This window comes from Lepidochelys kempii, chromosome 5 (assembly GCF_965140265.1).
Source record: "Lepidochelys kempii isolate rLepKem1 chromosome 5, rLepKem1.hap2, whole genome shotgun sequence".
NCBI lineage: Eukaryota > Metazoa > Chordata > Testudines > Cheloniidae > Lepidochelys > Lepidochelys kempii.
This window is the reverse complement of record NC_133260.1, coordinates 95,316,876-95,338,264: the sequence shown is the minus strand read 5'-3', so window position 1 is coordinate 95,338,264 and position 21,389 is coordinate 95,316,876. Positions and strand designations below refer to the sequence as shown.

The 21,389-nt window shown below is 42.8% G+C and overlaps 1 protein-coding gene across 2 annotated transcripts in view; it reads left to right on the top strand.

Moving 5' to 3' along the window:
• Positions 1 to 2,907, top strand: part of CEP78 (centrosomal protein 78) — a 52,862-nt gene extending 49,955 nt beyond the window's left edge. For both annotated transcript variants that reach the window (XM_073345093.1, XM_073345092.1), the window contains one exon: positions 456 to 2,907. In XM_073345093.1, coding sequence (XP_073201194.1) covers positions 456 to 977 — 522 coding nt within the window. In that variant the 3' untranslated portion in view covers positions 978 to 2,907. The remainder of the gene's footprint in view (positions 1 to 455) is intronic.
• The last annotated feature ends 18,482 nt before the right edge of the window (positions 2,908 to 21,389 follow it).

Genomic DNA, 21,389 nt, shown 5'->3' with positions numbered 1-21,389 from the left:
AGCTGCAGGACACTGTGGAATTATGAGGACTGGTCTACACTCTGACTAAATCAAATCAGTTTCAATATTAGTTAAGCTGAACGAGCTTTAAAACTAGTTGGAGTGTTACTGTAGATGAGGATCTTGTTGCTAAAACTGTTTTTGTTGCTGATTTAGTTGTGGTTCTGGCCTCTGGAGCCTTGTTTACGCTGTCTCCAATTGATTTTAAATCTGGTTTGAATCTTTTTTGAAACTTAACCCATTATAGGAAGGCCTCGTTATTTCTCTTCCCCTCCCCACCCCTTCCTAAACTGAACTTTCTGTAAAAAGTAAAGGATATTCTAAAAATATACCCTCATCCAATTTCATTACGCATGTATTTTACAAAGATGACTGTGTAAAAGTACAGTAAATTAAATTAGTGGCTTCCTGGCTTCATTAAGAAATTTGATTTTATTTTGAATCTTTTGCTTCAGAATGTTGGTGGAGACATCAAACTTTCTCTTCCTGGCCTCATCCATTCTCAGGTTCTTGTGAATAATACTTGTGCCATTCCCAGAGAAATACAAGAATTTCAGGTCACTGTTCAACAGCAGCAAGACTTATGGGGAGAAACTGAAGCTCAAATGGATAATCAAAGAAAGGAAGAGGAAACATCCAAAAATAGCAGGTCATCATCCTCTGAGAAGAGTGTCAAATTAAGTGAACAGACAAAAGGACATTCTTCGAAGCAATCGGCTATTAGTCAGCGTTCATTCTCTGATTCCAATGTAAATCTGAAAAGTAAGGGTAGCAAAAAATTCAGTGCCACTTCTAGTGAAGACAGCCAAAACCTTTCCTCACAAAAACACATCTACAGAACAAATGAAACTGGAATGGCAAATGTTGCAGCCCGAGGAAATCAAAGTAAACTCCAAACAGCAGATCGTTCTAGAAATGACACAGAAGGATTTGATTCTGAAATACAGGAAAGTATCCATTCCATGAAAAGCATGTAAATGAGTCAAAAAAGAAAGTTCAGATTGTTTTCCACATGTGTAGAAGAAAAAATGTCCATAGTTTTTTTTTTTGAGAGAAATGTATGCTTTGAAAACTTTCCACACTCTTTACTGTTTCATATAACCATAATCTTTTCTCATTACACAGTTTTTAGCAAAACCAAATGATACATCCTCAGAATGGTACCCTTCAATGTTGTCAGAGTTTAGAAAGGCTCTGATGTGATGCAGAGGGGTGTTTGATTTGCTGTGCAGTACAAATTAATATAGATTTATTAAATAATAAAGTTTTAAACAAATAAAATGAGACAGTACTAATTATGATTTGCATTTTCAGTTGATCATATTTAAAACCATTGTTTATTTGTAATTACATATCCATTAGTGCTGAAGACAATAGGGTATATGCTCCCTTAATTGTTTATGCATAGCTCCCATTATTATTGGGAAAATCAAGGGTGAGTCTAAATCCCTTGCTAGTCAACATTGTTTATTAAAGTATGTTCTTGTTTCATAGTCATAGACAATAGTGGTTTTGTATATCTTTGACAGTAACACGTGAATTGAAATTACAGTAATTTTATTTGAGTGATTTTGTTTTCATCTTTTTTTATTATATAATGTAAGCCATAACTCTTACTGGCTCAATTGAAAATTTCAAGCATTTTTGTTGTTTTCAGACAGTGGAGTGTATCTCTATTTAATCAGCCTATATTAGGTATGGAGATTCTGTTTTTGTATTGAGACAGTTATTGATTGCATTCAATCACTAGCATGTCCCACTTGAAATTTAGTTTCTGAGATGATGGTAATTCTGAAATAGTGAAACCAATTTGATTTGGCTTCATAGAAATGGCTAAGAGGTTTAGTATTGGGATCATTTCCTGCTTGCTGGTTCAAGACTAGCTAGTGAAGTCATTACTATCAAATGGCTGTTAAATGGTCTTTTTAAATGAATTAATTGTGTTGGTCCAGTTCTTAGTGGACAAGTGCCCTTATCACAAAAATTCATATTGTATCTAATTTGTCCTCTTATTGGTAATCTTAGCAGTGATGCCAATGACAGAACGAACATAGAGCCTGAAAAATCAGATTTTGGTGCTGCTGAGAGTAACAAAAATACTGAGGAACATAGAACTACCTCCTTTCCCTAGCGGACCTTCCAGAACAGCATTGAGGCACTCTGGTTCGGGCAGTCCATTTTAATGAAGAAATATGAAATGTCAGTGATTATGAAAGATTGGCATCCCTAGAGACTGAAGTTCCTTGAATTTAAAAGACCAACAAAATTGAACCTGTTTTCCAGCAAAATTGTTCAACCGTATCATATGGGGAACTGCTTCGAGTGGAAAATGTTTTATCCCACACAAATGGAAAAATATTGAATGAATATGGCAGTCTGGATGAAACTTTTTCCTTTCACAGCAGAAATCATGAGCTTGTTCTCCTAATGGCTAGAAATAAGATACTGCTCTGTAAGCCAGGAAAATGCCATATTTTTCAGTGAAAAACCCATTATGTATCTTGTGGATGATATCTAGCTTTCTAGTTAATGAAAAATATGTAGCATGTTGTTGAAGCAATGGTTTCCTTAACATTTTTTAGTTTTAAACTATCTGTAGCAATTAACCTTATACTTTCTAATTTCTCTGTACCTTCTCTGAGTATGAAACATATAAAACAAAATTACTAATTCATGATTTTGTTCTAGGCTTAAGTCAACTGCATAATATTGAAATGAACACTTTTTTATTTTATTTATTTAAATTTTAAATAAACTTCTGCAGATACTGAATGGACTGAAAAAAGTCTACTTGATCTCTCTCTCTCTCCCTCTCTCTCTCTGGACTTTCCTCTTGAATTATTTCTGCCTAATATTCTTGATCAATTTGTAGGAGATGAATCCAGAAGAATACTTTAAATAGAAACATAAATGTAAATATTTTTAAAATAAAGTTTGTAAAGAATAAAACATTCTTGTTCTTTTGTCATGAGGTTTCTAGTGGAAAAAGTATGGGCTTGTGAATATTAGAATGGACTCCTCTGAGATCATCTAGCTATTCCACCTTCAGGGGACCTCTTGTACACATAATGAACAGTAACTGCTTTATAACCAGAACCATCTGTAATATGTCCTCCTAAAGAGAGAATATGAGCGAACCAAGACGGCTGCTAACTGAAAGAAGTGAAGTGTCCAAAGTATTACTTTTAATTACTCTGTATTCAGTTATTGACAAAAAGGAATAATGTCTGTAATGAAGAGAGATCGAGGCAACATATGAATTGAAGTGTGGCTTTTTTCAAGATTATAAAACAAGCAATTATTTTCAAAAGTTGGTAATTTTTCTGTGGAAAATTGAACGTTTTTTCTTTTTGAACAATGTGCATGCATCTGATAGCTCCGCTGTTCATATTTTTAAAAGAATTCACTCTTGAAGAGTTGGAAGTGATGCTTTTAGTCCCCCAAAACCATAGGGATTAGTGAATTATGCACAGGGCTGGGAGAAAGGAGGTACTAAAATCTATTTCCACTTTGTCACTAACTTTGCTTATTATTGCACATTTAAATAGCACTTTTACAGTTGTCATTTAATTATGCAGTAGGTTGATTTCACTGACTGATTATCAGAGGTTATGGAAAAGGTCACAGAACAAGGTTTAGCACCACAAGTTAGTCTAATCTGCTAGATCACCAGGGCTCTCAAGCAAATACCTTTACCTGTTGTTGACAGGGGCAAGTGACTGTATCAACACAGGATAAATAATGAAATTTCAACAAGACTATAGTGTGAAGAAAGCAGCTGGTCCTTGATCTATGGATTAAAACCTTTACAGAAGAATTGGGCTATAGCTGGCTTCTCTAAGCAGTCACATTTCCCTAAGAAAAGGTCATGCACAAGGTTATGGTTAGAGGGAGACAGAGGTCTTTGAGTGACAGCAGGTTCTTAAACATGCTTTGTAGCAGGTAATAAGCAGTATATGACAAAACTATAATTTTATCAGATTGTTTAGACCCTGAGTAATACTTGTGTACAGAAAATTAACTATTTGAAAATATTATCTAATAATTTCATACTGATGTGTCTACTTCAGTTAATCAAAAGTGACCTGTGGTAGTTGATTTATTGAAGAAAAACTCATACGTCATTGAAGAGAACGTTGTCCTGTTTCTCTGGCATACACCAGATAGTGGTATGAGAGACGTGGTAACTAGGTAAAGAAAAGCTACATGCTTGCTTCTAAGAGATGCCACAACTTTTGGCATACAGAGAGTACCTGGGACAAAATGCGCATCAGGTAACAGGATGTGGTACTAGCTGTGTCTCGGTTACATTTATTATTTTTCTTTCAATTCAGAGCAATAAAACACTTTTGTATAAACTATCTGCACACCTTGCCGATTCAAAATACAAAAACAAACAGCTTGCTCCATTGGAACAGGTCTAAATACCAATACCACCTAGTATGTAGGGAGAACTGAGATGCTGACCAAACTCTCCTCAAAGGCCAGTTGAAACAAATGGGTCCTTCACCATGATCTTAAAGTCAGCAGGTGTAGGCTATATTGGAGTAGGAGGATGTTCCAGACATCCTGATATCCTTAGTGTGATCTTGGCAACAAGCCCCTTCTCATATCAATGGGAATTTAGAATCCGCTCTTCCACAGACTGCACTTGTAGCAGTATATAAAGAGGTGAGGTGGTCTTAGGTAGGCTAGTACTAGCATGTTAAGGGGTTGATAGATCAAAGATGGCACCTTTAAATCTATCCAAAAGTTCACAGGTCTTAGGTGTCGTGCTCTTTATAGCATACCCCATTTATCTGGTGGATGGCTGCTTTTGCACCACTGCCAGCTTCCAAATCTAAATGTAGCTGGTAACCTAGCTACTGCCTTTTGGGGAGGTGGAGTATTGAAGAAGCCCTCCCATCAGCATAGTGTCTTCAATGAAGCACTATCGTGGTGTAGATGCAGCATTTTAAGTGTAGGCAAGCCCTCAGAATGCATTGCAATAGTCGAATCTTGATGTGATAAAAGCATTTGACTGCATATCCTGATTTTCTTTCTCCGTCATTGAGAAACATCAGCATGATCAATGATCTTACAGAATACGAAACAGATTTGTAGAAATATCTGCATGCACATGACTGTACAAAAAGAAAAGGAGTACAGATAAATTGATTAGTCTCTAAGGTGCCACAGGTACTCCTTTTCTTTTTGCGAATACAGACTAACACGGCTGCTACTCTGAAACATGACTCTACAGTTAGCGAGAAAGACTTGGGGCATGTCTCCACTGGCAGAGTTACAGCACCGCTCAGAGGGCGCTGAAGGGAAACCACTGTTGTATGTTCACACTGTCAGTTGCCTGCGCAATATCGTGTTCACACTTGTGGCACTTGCAGCAGTATTCGGAGTGGTGCACTCTGGGCAGCTATCCCACAGAGCACCTCTTTCTCTTCTGCCGCTAAGACTTGTGGGAAGGCGGAGGAGGGTTGCGGGGAATCCTGGGTCCTGTCCCAATGACCCGTAATGCATTGCTTTGCATCCCAGCAATCCGTGTGCTTCCGTCCGCATTTGGCGCCATCTTTCAATGGTTTCCATACTGCAAACCCTGCCTCTTCAGGCTGCAGGAATGGATCCCGAACGGTTGACCTGTATACTGCTCTCTCTGACCGACACATCATGAGTGGCAGTGGAGTTATTCCTTAAACTACAAAGGCAAGAGGAGTGAGACATTGATCTCGCCATGCCTAGTAGCTATGACACGAGATTACTTGTGGCATTCCTGGAGGTGCTGACCACAGTGGAACACCACTTTTGGGCTTGGGGAACAAGCACTGAGTGGTGGGATTACATCGTGATGCACATCTGGGATGACAAGCAGTGGCTGCAGGACTTTTGCATGAGGAAAACCCCAATCATGGGTCTGTGTGATGAGCTTGCCCCAGCCCTGCGGTGCAAGGACACAAGAATGAGAGCTTCCCTGCCGTTGGAGAAGCACGTGGCGATTGCACTGTAGAAGCTGGCTACTCCAGATTGCTATCAATTGGTGGTTGTTAACCAGTTTGGAGTGGGAAAGTCGACTGTTGGACTTGTATTGACAAAAGTGTGCAGGGCCATTAATCGCATCCTGCTCTGAAAGACCGTGACTCTGGGCAACGTGTATGACATTATAGATGGCTTTGCACAAATGGGCTTCCCTAACTGCGGAGGGTCAATAGGTGGCACGCATATTCCAATTCTGGCACCAGACCACCTAGCCACTGAGTACCTTAATTGCAAGAGGTATTTCTCAGTGGTTCTCCAGGTGCTTGTTGATCACCATGGGTGTTTCACAGACATTAACACAGGCTGGTCCAGAAAGGTGTATGACGCATGCATCTTTTGGAATGCTTGCCTGTTCAGGAAGCTGCAAGCAGGGACTTTCTTCCTGGACCAGAAGATCACCGTAGGGGAAGTCGAAATGCCCATTGTGATCTTGGGAGACCGTGCCTACTCCTTAATGCCGTGGCTTATGAAGCCATATACTGGGCAACTTGAACGCAGCAAGGAGCTGTTCAACAACAGGCTGAGCACATGCAGAATGACTGTTGAGTGTGCTTTTGGCCATTTGAAAGCCCGCTGGTGCTGCCTCTGTGGGAAGCTGGACCTGGCTGATGACAATATTCCTGTGCTTATAGCCGCGTGCTGTACGCTCCATAATATTTGGGAAGGGTGAAAGCGTCACTCAGGGCTAGACCGCAGAGGCTCAGCACCTGGAGGCTGAGTTTGAACAGCCAGAGACCAGAGCTATTAGAGGGGCACGGCGTGGGGCCATAAGGATCAGGGATGCCTTGAAGCAGCAATTTGGAGCTGAAAGCCACTAATATTTGTTGATATGCTCTGGAGTGCAGTGCTTGTAATGCTAGGAGGTGATTGGTGCACATGATGCAATATATAGATTTAACATAATTGTATGTTGCTTTGCAGCCTTCTTTTTGCATTCAATTGATAGAATAAAGATTGCTTTCAAACCAACACAATTCTTTTAATAAAAGACAACCGGAGGCGTGAGTCAAACAACAAAAACCAGCAGCAGTGAGGGTGAAGGGAAGGGCTGAGGAGGAGGAGGGGTCCCAGGATGGCTAAAGATTTGTGTATGTCCAGGGATCATATCCAACCTTCTTTGCACTACAGTGAAGCGAGTACTTTACTTTAGCAGGGCCAAACTGCAGAGGGATGGGTGTTGAGTGCACGGGGTAGTGAGAGTCCACGGTTCTGGACTGTGAGGGGGAGGAGTGGAATGCCATGTGTATAGACTGGAGCCAGGAGGTTGATAAGAGTGTGTTGGCAGTGTCTCTGGGAGGCACATGGAAAAGAGTTTTGCAACAGTGACTGCTGGGGAGGGTGGGCGTGGAGCTGCTTGGTTTGAAGAGCTAGTATCTCCTGGAGCGTGTCTGCTTAACCTTTAAGAGCCGATCTGTGTCTTCATTCTGGCGTGCTGCATTTCCCCTTTCGGTCCCTCTTCTCGCTGTCCCACCACTCTTCCATTCCTGTTTCTTGGCAGCGGAGTGCATCATAACATCACACACACAGTCCTCCTTGGTTCTTCTTGGCCGCTTTCTAATTCTGCGCAGCCATTCAGCCGCCGATAACAAAGAGGGAGGGTGGGCTCCCATGGTCATCTCCGTGAAGTTTAAACACAACATTTTACAGAAGCAGTATTTGCAACACACACAATGCTGATTCAGTGATTTAAAACCCCACCAGTACACTCTCACCTGTCACTAACTGGCTGACCCCAGGCAAGCACACATGAGCCACGAGACCCCCAAAATGGTGAGTAGCTGCAGGGGCAGGGTAAATCACTCTTCCCGGACCCTGCTGTACACTGGGCACGTGGCTCTTGGGGAGAGCCAGCATTGTAGAGGGGGCCTGATAATCATTCCTATCTCCACACTTTCCACAGGATGTGATCATTATGGAAGATATCTTGATGCTGAGGGTGAGCAGGGAATCAAGGGAGGGTCTTCTCCAAAACTGCGGCTTCTGCCCTGGCCCCTATGCGGCTCGCCTGTGTGCAGCAATGCTCTCCCCGCCCTTCCGCGCCCCCCTCCCCCTGTGACAGCACAGTGGCGCAGGAAAGTTACAATTAATGAGGCAAGAAACAAAGGAGCTGTCGAAAAACCTATGGCAGCGGATTGCCCAGTATCTCCACGAGAGTTTCTTGGAGATCTCTGAAGGAGATTCCCATGAAGTGAGGGAGTCAATAAACAGCCTGTTCCGCTGCTCAGAGTAGGCATGAGGTGGGAGACAAGCCTGCTTTCTGCAACCCTCCTGCCCACAACAACTCACTTCAGCGATTGCCAAAATCAGATCCACTTACCAGGGGCCTCTTCTCCTGTTTGCGCTCTGCCAAGATCTGACTGCTGTGACTGGCTAGCCTCTGGGGTAGAAAAGAGCTCCTGGCTGCATGCATCTCTAACCTCTGAGTCGTCCTCTGCCTCTGGGTCCCCCTCTCCTCCCCCCCCCCCCCCCCCAAGATTTCCTCCTCCTGCCTCGGTCCACTCTCGACTGGCACACAAGCCACCAAAGTATCCACAGTGGCCTTCGCAGTGGAGGTGCGGTTGTCGCCGAGTATCGCATCCAGCTCTTTGTAGAACCAGCAGCTCGTGGGTGCAGTACTGGAGCAGCAATTTGCCTCCCGCGCCTTGTGATAGCCATTCCGCAGCTACTCCACTTTGACCCTACACTGCAAGGTGTCCTGGTCATGGCCTCTGTCTGTCATGCACTGTGAAATCTGTCCGTAGGTATCATAATGCCTACTGCTGGAGTACAGCTGGCACTAGACAGCCTCCTCTCCCCTAATGCTGATGAGGTCCAGCAGCTCAGCATTGCTCCAAGCGGGGGATCGCCTGGTGCATGGAGCAGGCCTGGCTACCTGGAAAGATGCGCTGAGACCACTGCATGCATCACCGAGCAAACAGGAATGGGACTTCCAAAATTCCAAAGGAATTTATGGGGTGGGGCTGACGGTTGGTCATCTGAGGGCAGGGCAGTAGAGTTCAAACCGATAAGAGAGGTGAGAACAGGCATTGCGGGACACCTCCCAGAGGCCAGTCGCAGCTTTGTAATCCAGCAGGGTGTCTACACTGGCACTGCAGGGCTGTAGCCTTGGCGCAGAAAGCTGTATGCCACTCGTTGGGGTGGTTTTTTTAAAGCACTACAACTGCGCAGTTTCTGCATGCTAAGTGGCTTGGCAGTGTGTACACCTTGGGAGTTACAGCACAGAAAGCTGCTTAGCTGTGCAGAAACTTGCTAGCGTAGACAGGGCCTTACTTTAAATCTTCCCAATAGCATTTTGTCCCATTGGGCAAAATAGTATAAAACCTCCCTCCAAATCTTACAATATCTAAGTTCTGTTGCTAAATGTGCTATTACACAGTTTGTTACAGTATGTCCTCTATATACATTTTATAATTCTTTACCAAAAAATATAAATAAATAAAAATACTTGCTATGTATCTTGAAAGGCTAAGGGAATTCTCCTGCCACTTTTCCCATATGATGAGAAACTCCTAAACAATCAGCTTAGGAAGTACACATATGTGATAGGCTGGTTCTGGCCCAAGGTGTCTTTTAGTTTATTACTTTATCTCATGGTTCAATTAAGGGTGTGATTCCCCCCTTCCCCCTCATGTTGGTATTACTGCAGCAAAAACATTAATTGCAAAGATTATTGCTTCACAGTAAAATACATCTTCACTGAGACTCTGGAGTCTAATATTAAGAGCTGTATAGTGGTGGAGAAAATTACTATTTAAAAATGGTATTTAGATCTGGGGAACTAAGCTTTTGATTCACTTAACTGCACTATAAGATCTCATTGTGAGGTACCAAAGGTATTGTGTATATGTGTATCTATAACCTAGTGGCACAAATACCCTAGCCTATATCTTACAGTAAGTATTTTGGTGTCTTCTTTTAAAATAGTTTGTACATTGTGTCAAAGATCATTAAAACCAAATGGACTAAAAATTCTTACAAGCTTGACCTCTTTCAAAGGTTTATATTTTGTAGAAGGGAGAAAGCCTTTTTCCTTTAACTAGGACTAAAACACCTAAATGTTTCTTTGTTCACTGTTTTTAAAGGATTTTTAGTCAAGATGAAATAGTCTTACATCAACTCTAGTACATATAAAGCAGTAGCCCTCATAATCCTTTGTTTGTCCACATCTTCATCATTTTATTTCTACACAAGGACATACAAAGTACCAGGTTTTACCTGTAACTATTTTTTATTACTAGAGACTCAGAAAAGACTCAATCTTGTTCTTTTGGAAGTCAACAGTAGCAGGATTGGGCCCTAACTCAAGGAGATAAATGAAAACAAAAACCCAGACTTAGCCCTTACAGCAGTAACACAGATTTAAGGAACCATTATATTAAAGGGCAAAGTTTGACTCATGAAGAAATGCCATACTATAACACAGTGATAATTGTCATCCGACCTTTCTGTACTCTTAAATTCTGACACTGAAGTAGTAACTACCAGTGCCACTAATACTGTTTATAGGCTCTTCAGTGTAAGGATCTGTGGGACTAGAACCTGGGTCTGCAAAAATGGAATAGCTCATGTTCCTACATTCGCACTAGGATGGTCATGCAGAGTCACAACCAACGACCACTGTGGAGTTTAGGTGCTGCAGGAAATATCACCGAAAGAGTCCAGGGCGACAGCTCCCTGTGCTCACTATTTAACCCTAGAGGATGTCCCAGGATATTGTCTGAGTAATTATGCAGACTTCTGATCTCATCTTGTTTGTTGATCTCCAATTCTGACCCAAGCCTCAGCCTGACTCTTATCTTCTGATTCTAGTCTGGCAGCTATCTTTGCTCTCCTGTCTCTGACCCTGACTCTTACTGCCTGATTCCAGCCTGGTATCTACCTCTGGTCTCTGACCCTGGCCTGACTCTAATCCTGGCTTTTGCTCATTGATCCTAGCAGAGACGCCATCTTTCTTAGTTGCCGGGTGGGCTTGACCCCCTCTCTGCTCCAGACCACGTCCCCACTTCACCCCTTCCCTCAAGACCCCACCCCTGAGTATGCCCTGCCTTCCCCCACCTCTTTCTGCCCCAGCTCTTCCTCCTCCTCCTCCTCCTCCCCCCCAGCGCCTCTTGTGCACTGCTGAACAGCTGATTGCGGTGGGCAGGAGGCACTGGGAGGGGAGGGGGGGAGAGTGAGGAGCTGATTGGGGGTGCTGCTGGTGGGTGGTGAGCACCCACTTTTTTTTCCTGTGGGTGCTCCAGCCCTGTAGGACCCATGGGGTCGGCGCCTATGGATCCTAGCTCATGATTACTGTGGTTCTGTGTACTGAATACTGTCTTGTGACCATCTGTGAGTTGGTGACACCAGCCCGGCTGTGACTGCTAGACCAGCCTACCTATTCCCTTATCCCTTACAACCACAAACACCTTTGTGTTCACTGCCTAAAGGCAGCAAGAGCCAGATCCCCATGATCCACCACATGATCTGTAGTCTGTATAGCAGTGGTTCTCAAACTTTTGTACAGGTGACCCCTTTCACACAACAAGCCTCTGAGTGCGACCCCCCCCTTATAAATTTAAAACACTTTTTTATATTTAACACCATTTTAAATGCTGGAGGTGAAGCAGAGTTTGGGGTGGAGGATGACAGCTCGCGACCCACTATGTAATAACCTCATGACCCCCAAAGGAGTCACAACACCCAGTTTGAGAACCCCTGCTGTATATAATACTCACCTTTTACATGTGCATGTGTTACTCTGATCTTTCTGTACTAATTGCGCACTCTAAACTCTTTAAATATGTTAGTCAATACAGAATTTTAATCTTGCTGAGGCCAGAGCTAAGGTTGTGTGGCTGAGTATAATTGTGAGAAACTAGATGTGTGTGTTGTTGGGCTTGTATGTTGGAACTGTAAAGGAGATGGTGAGTATAAAGGAGTTTGAAAGGTAAATTAAGTGAATTAGGTATGACATGGGTGTCACAGCTGAAGACAACTGCACCTATATTTCCCCCTCATGGTCCAGTAAGGGCACCCGATCTAGGCTCCCAGTTCCTCAGCCATTACCTCTCAGTGGAGACTTGCATCTCTCTCCTGACTGGGGTTCCCCCCCCGCCCAGGTTGCACAGTTCCCTGACTATACTGTGAGTTCCCCAATAAGCTAGATGGCCCAAACAGCCAGTGTCTCCATTTTGCTTTCTCTCCCAAAGCTACAAACAGCATAACTGCTCACAGTTATAAGTTACCACACGACCCATTCTAGGTTTCAGAGTAGCAGCCGTGTTAGTCTGTATTCGCAAAAAGAAAAGGAGTACTTGTGGCACCTCAGAGACTAACCAATTTATTTGAGCATAAGCTTTCGTGAGCTACAGCTCACTTCATCGGATGCATATTGTGGAAAGTATAGAAGATCTTTTTATACACACAAAGCATGAAAAAATGGGTGTTTACCACTACAAAAGGTTTTCTCTCCCCCACCCCACTCTCCTGCTGGTAATAGCTTATCTAAAGTGATCACTCTCCTTACAATGTGTATGATAATCAAGGTGGGCTATTTCCAGCACAAATCCAGGTTTTCTCTCCCTCCACCCCACTCTCCTGCTGGTAATTCTAGGTAAGCACTTTGTTCTTAAGGTGAAAGCCTCACAGAGAAAATATATTAAAAATAATAAAATGATGGATGCTAATAAGCTTACCAGAGTCCCAATTCCAGGAATGGATCTGGTAGGTGGTCAGTCCTTCAAGCCCCACACAGGGTTTTTTTCTGTGATTACAAGTTCATAATCACTTTTTGCTCACAACGAGAACCCATATATATAGATTAGCCTTTCCTTTATATAAACTGGGTCTGGGATCTTCAGAGACCATGAATATGTAATCAGTTATATAATGGTGCTCTCCTCAGGGCATAGCTTCAAAAGGTTGGATCCAACTGTGGGAATTTGCATTCCCCTCCTCCCAGGTATTTGCTACGAAACCCACTGAACTTTGTGAGTTCATTCTTGTCTGGTTCATTGATTAAAATGAACACTTCTCATACAATCCCACAATAACACATAAACTTTGCATTTATAGTTCAATGGATTCCAGAGCTATTGAAACTTAATTCAGTAAGATCTCTTAAAGATATTGCAGGAAACTGCTGTATCTGTTTCACTGGGTATAAGGAAACTGGAGATTTCCAAAATTTTTAGTAAAAAGTGATTAAGAAATGCAGTTTAGAAACCTTAACTTTAAGTTAACAAAGGATTTTTTTTGTGGGGAGGGTGTATAAAACTATTAATATCGTGAATGTGCGTGCAATTTCATTATGCATTTTGGATTTGGATACAGACTGTCTACTTCAAAGTCTTGCTGGTTGTTAATGTTTTCCATGTTTGTAGTTTTCATGTTTGATATGACAAAAGTCTGAAATCAATACATTGACTTTTTGCCACATATTACTGAACTACTTACATATCGGTCTCTTAAGCCTTTTTGTCTCCTTTATTTGGAATCTGAAGCTCGTATACACATTTCACAACTGTTATACATAATACTGGAACCAATAACAGAATATCTGATAAAGATATTGTGATAAATGAAGCGGGGGAGGTACCTCCCTTTTATGGACAGCCAGTTAGCTATAAAGTCCCTCTCAGTAGCTCTTCTCTACTTGCTTTACCTGCAAAAGGTTAAAAAGTCTCACTGTGATTTATAGGTAAAAGGAAGTGAGTGCACACTGGGCTAGAACTTTTTAAAATTGAGGAAAAACTCTCCCTTTGTCTGCTCTCTCAGCTGGAAAGGCGGACCGGGCAGCAGGTATGCTGTAAGAAGCTTGGGGCCAGGTATGAAAAATCATCAGTATCATACCTAGAAACTACTCATTTAAAACCCCAGATATGTAAGTAGATCAGGAAATGTCTAGGCAGATGTGATTAGGTTTTTCTCTCCTTATTTCTTTATGGTTTTTTTTTTAAATAAAATTTACCTTTTTAAGAACAGGATTGCATTTTTGTGTCTTAAGTGGTTTGTGCACATGTTTTGTAGTTAGCTGGTGGCAACAGCTGATTTCTTTTTTTTTTTTCCTTTTCGTTTTTCAGCTCATCCCTGGAGGTGGAGTGAAAGGGCTTGAGGGTATCCCACAGTAAGGCATTCCCAAGTGTGCCTTCCTGGGCTCTCAAAGGGATTCTGCACTTGGGTGGTGGCAGCATTTACCAATCCAAGGTCAGAGAAAAGCTGTAACCTTTGGAGATTAATACAAGCCTGGAGTGGCAAGTATTAACTTTTAGAGTCCTTGCAGGCCCCCACCTTCTGCACTCAAACTGCCAGAGTGGGGAATCCACCTTGACATGGTGTCAGAGAAGTGGGATCATTTTGAAACAGAAGTACAGACCTCAGGATTCTAAAAGGACACATTTTTCCTTTTGGCAGTCTGCAAAGCTAGGGAGGTTTTTCTTTTTCTTTTCCTGAGGGGGAACAGGCATGCAAAGGGTTCAGCCTACAAACCAGGGAGTCCAACAAGCAGTTTTATTTTTTTTTCTTGCTTCGTGGCAACAAAATAGAAAGGAGGAGCCCTTCACACAGCCAGAGAGACCCCCAGATGCCCTCTCATCCCACCGCCCTACTCTCCAACCACCCACCTTGCCCCAGACCACAGTCCGCTGGGTGATGCTTTAAATGTAATGAGCTGGGGCATGTGAAGGCCAACTGCCCCAAGAGCACCAGCCAACTGCAACTCATCACTCCAGGGTCCCACCGAGAGTCTTCAGGCGCAGATGCCTCGCAAATACCCCCAGAGCCAAAGGAAACTGCGAGTGTAGGTGGGAGGAAGATTACTGCGTGGAGAGACACTGGAGCACAGGTGTCAGCTATCCACAAATCCCTGGTGGACCCCAAATTCATTGACCCAAAGGCTCAAGTGATGGTGCAACCCTTTAAGGTCTTTTAATGTGCCTACAGCCAAGTTGCCTGTCCAGTACAAGGGCTGGTCAGGAATATGGACTTTTGCAGTCTATGACAATTATCCTGTTCCCATGCTGCTGGGAGAAGACTTAGCAACCATGTGAGGCTAATGAAAAGGGTGGGGATGGTCACCCGCAGCCAGGCTAAACAGGCCTCCACACCTAACTCAATTCCTGAGCATCCTATAAGGGCCCAGTCTGTGTCCCCAGATACCACAGGCCCGGGGACCCAGCCAGAGGTGGTAGACCCAGACCCCGGACCAGACTCTATGACAGCAGTTGTAGATCCAGTTCCTGGGACCCAGCCGGAACCAGTCCAAGGATTGGAACTGGTGGAGCAGTCAGCACCAGAGCCCGTGCTTACAACCTCACCAGAGTCAGGGGAGCCAGCACCAAGGGGCGCCACGGAGCCTGCACCTGCAGCAGCAGCTAAAACGGTGCAAGAGGTTCAACCGGAGCCTGTAATACCACCTACTGCACCAGCGGAGAGCAGTTCACAGTCGACGGTGACACCCCTATCACCTGCATCACTTCCAATGGGACCAAGACCAAGTCCACAATCCAATGAGGAACTAATGTCTCCAGCATCAAGGGAGCAGTTCCAGGCAGAGCAGGAAGTGGATGAGAGCCTCAAGGGAGCTTGGACGGTGGCCCGGAGTGACCCACCACCTTTCAGCTCTTCTAATAGGTCCAGGTTTGTTGTAGAAGGAGGACTCTTACACAAGGAGACCCTTTCTGGTGGGCACAAGGAGGACTGGCATCCTCCGAGACAGTTGGTAGTTCCAACTAAGTATAGAGAAAAGCTCTTGTGCTTAGCCCACAATCACCAAAGTGGCCATGCTGGGGTGAGCAGGACCAAAGACCGTTTGGGGAAGTCATTCCACTGGGAGTGAATCGGCAAGGACGTTTCCACCCAGGTCTGGTATTGTGAGGTGTGCCAGAGGATGGGAAAGCCCAAGAACAGGTCAAGGCCCCCCTTCAGCTGCTATAATTGAGGTTCCATTTCAGCATGTAGCTGTGGATATTCTGGGTCCTTTCTCTCAGAAGACACCCAGAGGAAAGCTGTATATACTGACTTTCATGGCCCCAAGGCTAGGGCTGGTGCCTGAACCATCTAGAGATTGAGGATTCTGCTACACCCTTGGCTTAAGAGGCATGTGGCTTTCAGCTCATACAGGCAAGGTTCATACACTAAGATTCAAATGTCCAAGGTTCAATCCTGCCCGCTGACAACTAGGGACTGTCAGTGTTACAAGTGCGGGCTTGTCCGAGATGTCAACTGCGAAGTCTTTGAAGCTCAGTATGTGCTTAAACATGTCCTCTCCCAGAAGTACTCCCAGAAGTACACACACTATTGCTATTTACTTAATCACACAGAAAATACACAGATTGGAACAAAAATTGTAAACCCTATACACAATTCCCTGCCTCAGTTTCCTCAACACACCAGGCCATTCTATGGGCCTGGATCAGGGTCACTTGGGGTCATCCAACATCCTTCTGTTGCAATGCATCACTTATATGCACAAAAACAGAGCCTTCTCCCCCAGCTCAGCTAATCTGACCTTGGCCAGTTCACCCCCTTCCACCCTCTTGCTCACATGTCCTAAGGGTCTTCCCCTAGTGATTTTTTTTTAGAACCTTTTGTTTTTGTCATCTGACTCTTTGTCAACCTTCAGTAACTTTCACTCCTAACCCCTATTCTCCTTAACACCAACTTGGCCAAACTGGTTTCCCAACTCAGGTACCCTATTTAGCATAACGATGCTGTCATCAGAACATAGTTTTAAGTAAAAAGAACAGGAGGACTTGTGGCGCCTTAGAGACTAACAAAGTTATTTGAGCATAAGCTTTCGTGAGCTACAGCTCGCTTCATCGGATGCGTTCAGTGGAAAATACAGTGGGGAGATTTATATAGTTTTAAGTGTCCCCCATTGTCCTCAGCCCAGTGAGTACCTGCTGTAGGTCCTACTCAACAGAATGGTTACATATAGAAAGACGTTTCCAACCAGTTTGGTGTACAGAATGTGTTCAACTTTCAGTTCTAACATCAACAATACCTAAATCCAACATTTAAAATTCTAGTAATAAACGTGCCGGTTGCATCAGATCTTGGGAGGATCCAACTCTCTACCAAGTTTTGTGCAGGTGGATAGTAGTTCTGAAGAGTTGTCAGTCAACAGTAGTGCTGCCAACAACATATTTCAGCTACAGCCTAAACAGTTGAGACTTATTAGTCATTTATGAAAAATGTTTGACCATTTGTAAACATTTTTTGAAATATTTGTACATGTGAGTTTTTGTTAGAAAAGAACATCTCTGTAATGAGAAAGTATAACAAACACTCATATAAATACATATTTTAAAGATAATTTTCTCCAGAAAACTTCATGCAGACATCTTGAAAGCAGTTTTGAATTTGAAGGCAACCACCCCGGGAACAGACACAATAGCATTGACTTAGGTGAATGATCATACAGAACAAGTAGCAAATTATGCATAGCAAATACTCATTGGGAAAAGATGTGGGGAGGAGGTCCCGAGCAATCAGAGTGGAATGTGTATAAACCATTTGTCAAATCATTTTAAATAAACACATTAGCATCTTCTGAATTTATTTGTAGATTATTTGCAAACAGGAAAAGGGGCTAAACTAATCTCTTATTTCACATTCAAGTTAACCTGGCTGACACAGAGGAAAAAATTCAAATAAAATTTCCTGCTATTTTCACTAAAATTTAAATATACATTATTTAATCAAATTCTAGCAAATATTTCACCCAGCTGAGTCTGCATCTAACCTTTCCCAGAAAACAGGCAAATGATTGATGCAAATATGCTGCAAGACTATGTGCCTTTACTTCCATTGCTTTCTTAGTTTAGCTTTTCTTGTTAAGATTCAGATTTTAAAATTTCTCTCTCATTCATATAAATATTATCTCCTGAAGCTTCAACTTGCCAGGAAATGCACGCAGAGAACTTCCCACTGGAGTGAATGTGAGATTGGGGTGCAGAGCCTCTGGGATGACTGGGTCCCTTTAAAGTGATGGTGCATCCTTTAAAATGACACTTCCAAATAATTTAGGCAAAACTCTAGATTATGATTAAAGAAAGTGCTTGAGGTGATGGGGCAGGGAGATGTAAAAGAAGTGACATGCTTATGTTTTCCTTTTTAAAAATTAATATGAAAAAATTCCTTTTCAATTTTTGGGTTGAAGACCATTCCCCTTCACTGATAGAAACTCGAACGTGACAGCCTAGTGCTATGGTATGAAAATCGGAAAGTGAAACTTTCTGCAGGCTGCAAACTTCATTCATCAGACCACTTGAATTTCAGTGTCCAAGCTCAGTGAAATGCACATTGAAAAAAGAATAAAGCTTGAATGGTGAAAAGGCAAACACATTTGAAAGTGACATTCATTTATGTCAGTTGCTCTAGCATATTTATTACCAACCACACAATCTTTTTGGACAACTTCCTTCAATGTCACTACCCTACATCCCTGGGAACTACTCAGAAGTGCCTGAGAAGACAGCATGTTCACACCCTTCAACTGTACCCATTCCTTGGGCTTTTCACAGCTGGTATCAAGTTCTTAAGTAAACCTCCCAGTTTCTCAGTGCCCTCTGTCCATCCTCTGGTATTCTCTACACACACAGTTTTTCCTCTCTCATATTTCAAATGACCAGGAAATTGCATGAGATTAATAGAGACTTGTCTGGCCCCAATTGCTCATAGGAATTTTTTCCATACTTATCAAATTTTAAGAGGTCCCTATAATATTAGGTTGTAAGGAGGGAATGAGGCAGCCAGAGCATAGCAGGGTTTTCTGATTTTGAGTGCAACACCAGTGAGGGAAAGTTTTCCACCTGCTGGCAAAATGAAGGAACAGTAGCTTTACACATCACTCCATCTGGGGGGAGAGGGATAGCTCAGTGGTTTGAGCATTGGCCTGCTAAACCCAGGGTTGTGATTTCAATCCTTGATGGGGCCATTTAGGGATCTGGGGCAAAAATTGGGGATTGGTCCTGCTTTGAGCAGGGGGTTGGAGGAGATGACCTCCTGAGGTCGCTTCAAATCCTGATAGTCTATGATTCTATGATCTGACAAAATTCATTGTTGTCACTTAAAAGCATTGTGCGGCATTGCATTCTATGTGATTGTATAAAAATATGCTAATGAGTGTGAATATAATGTAACTGGAATATGCTTCATGCAAAAGGGCTCTTGTAAAGTGTCATTACAAAGTTTAATCTCCTGAGTGTGGTCATCCTATTTGTATAAATGTATCACTCTTGTATCTGAAACTAGAAATATGAAATATAACTCTGAGGTCCTATTGTAGTTATGCAAAGTGTGGGCCATTAATGGTGGTTTGGAATTTTAATGGCTTCCATTAACCAGGACAATTACCTGTAGATGGCTCTGTTTTACTTGTAAGTCTTCCTGTATACCTGTGGACTGGCAAGTGGGTAATAAAGTCTTACAGTGACATATGACCATGTCACCTGAACTGGAATCCATCTTTAACTTGGTGATTTTCCATTGAGAAGAGGGGTGGAAACCCAGAGGGACAAAGAATTCCCGCCTTATGCAAAAGATATATAAGTGGTTGGAACAGAACAAAGGGGGTGGCCATCAGGAGAAATCCCCTAGCTACCACCTGAGCTGGAACAAGGGCTGTACCGGGGAAAGGATTGTGCCCAGACTAGGAAGGCATCTAGTCTGTGAAAGAAACTTATTGAAACATCTCCGAGGGTGAGATTTTATCTGTATTCAGTTTTATTACCGTACTAGACTTAGACTTGTGTGTTTTATTTTATTTTGCTTGATAATTCACTTTGTTCTGTGTGTTACTACTTGGAACCACTTAAATCCTACTTTCTGTATTTAATAAAATCACTTTTTACTTATTAATTAACCCAGAGTATATATTAATACCTGGGGGCGGGGAGCAAACAGCTGTACATATCTCTCTATCAGTATTATAGAGGGCGAACAATTTATAAGTTTACCCAGTATAAGCTTTATACAGGTGTGAAGGGGCAAGGCCAGATGGCTACAGTAAAGTAACAAGGAACAGGTATGTTAGCCCCAGGCCAAACAAATCCCTGGTACCATGGTAACCATATGGCAGTTGCTCCAGGTTAATCAAGACATCTGGGTCCAATTAAAATCCTCCTATAAAGCAGTGGAGATAGCTAGCTTGATTGGGATACCTGAAGCCAATCAAGGGCTGCCTGGAACTAGTTAAAAGCCTCCCAATTAGTCAATGAAGCGCATGTGTCAGGAGCTGTAGGAGGAAGCCATGCTGTTGGAGGAACTAAGCAGTACAAATCTATATCAGGTGCAAGGAAGGAGGCCCTGAGGTAACGGTGAAGGAGATATTGAATGGGGGCTGCTGTGCAGAATGGCCAAGGGAATTGTACACATCCTATTTCCAAAAAGTCAGCTACCATAGCTGCTACTATTCGGGTCCCTGGGCTGGAGCCCAGAGTAGAGGGTGGGCCCAGGCTCCACCCTCCCTTCCCTGATTAATCACTGAGACTAGGAGACAACTGAGACTGTGCCAGGGAGGGTTGCTTCTCCTCCCCTCCCTTGCTGGTTTATGATGAAAATGGCTCAGTAAACTGTGACCCTAGCCTCTAGAGAGAGAGAAGGGCTAGTTCTTGTCCTAGAAGAAGTAATAAATAAGACTTCCTTTTTTACTTTCTCCACACCAGTCATGATTTTATAGACTTCTATCATATCATCTCTTAGTTGTCTCTTTTCCAAGCTGAAAAATCCCAGACTTTTTAATCTCTCCTCATATGGCAGCTGTTCTATACCCCTAATCATTTTTGTTTCCCCTTTCTGAACCTTTTCCAATTCCAATATATCTTTTTTGAGATGGGGAGACCACATCTGCATGCAGTATTCAAGATGTGGGAATACCATGGATTTATATAGCGGCAATACGATATTTTTCTGTCTTATTTATCCCTTAATGATTCCCAACGTTCTGTTTGCTTTTTTGACTGCTGCTGCACATTAAATACAGTTGATCAATATTTTCTGAATTTACTTTTACTGAAACTGAAATTTTTTCACACAAAATATGTGGTGATATGTTTTAATCAAAATATTTATAGACGTGGTTGTTAAAATGTCTTGCTTCCTGAAAACTTGGTAATTGGATATTTGGATCAAGAAATGGCAGCCCATGGGCAAAGTTCAGCATGGGATACATACAGGATAATTGTGAAATTACATGTCAGAATCATAAGTCTCATCTAAGATACCTCCTGTAGCCCTGCATTCGGATGCATTCCCTCCACGTTACTGGCGAGGGGGTGTCGGAGGAGACCACCGGGGGGAGCATGGTTAGGGCTAGCACTGACTCGCAGACCATCGTCCCAGTCACCTTCCTCGCCTCCTCCAGTTTGCAGGGGCCAAATGTC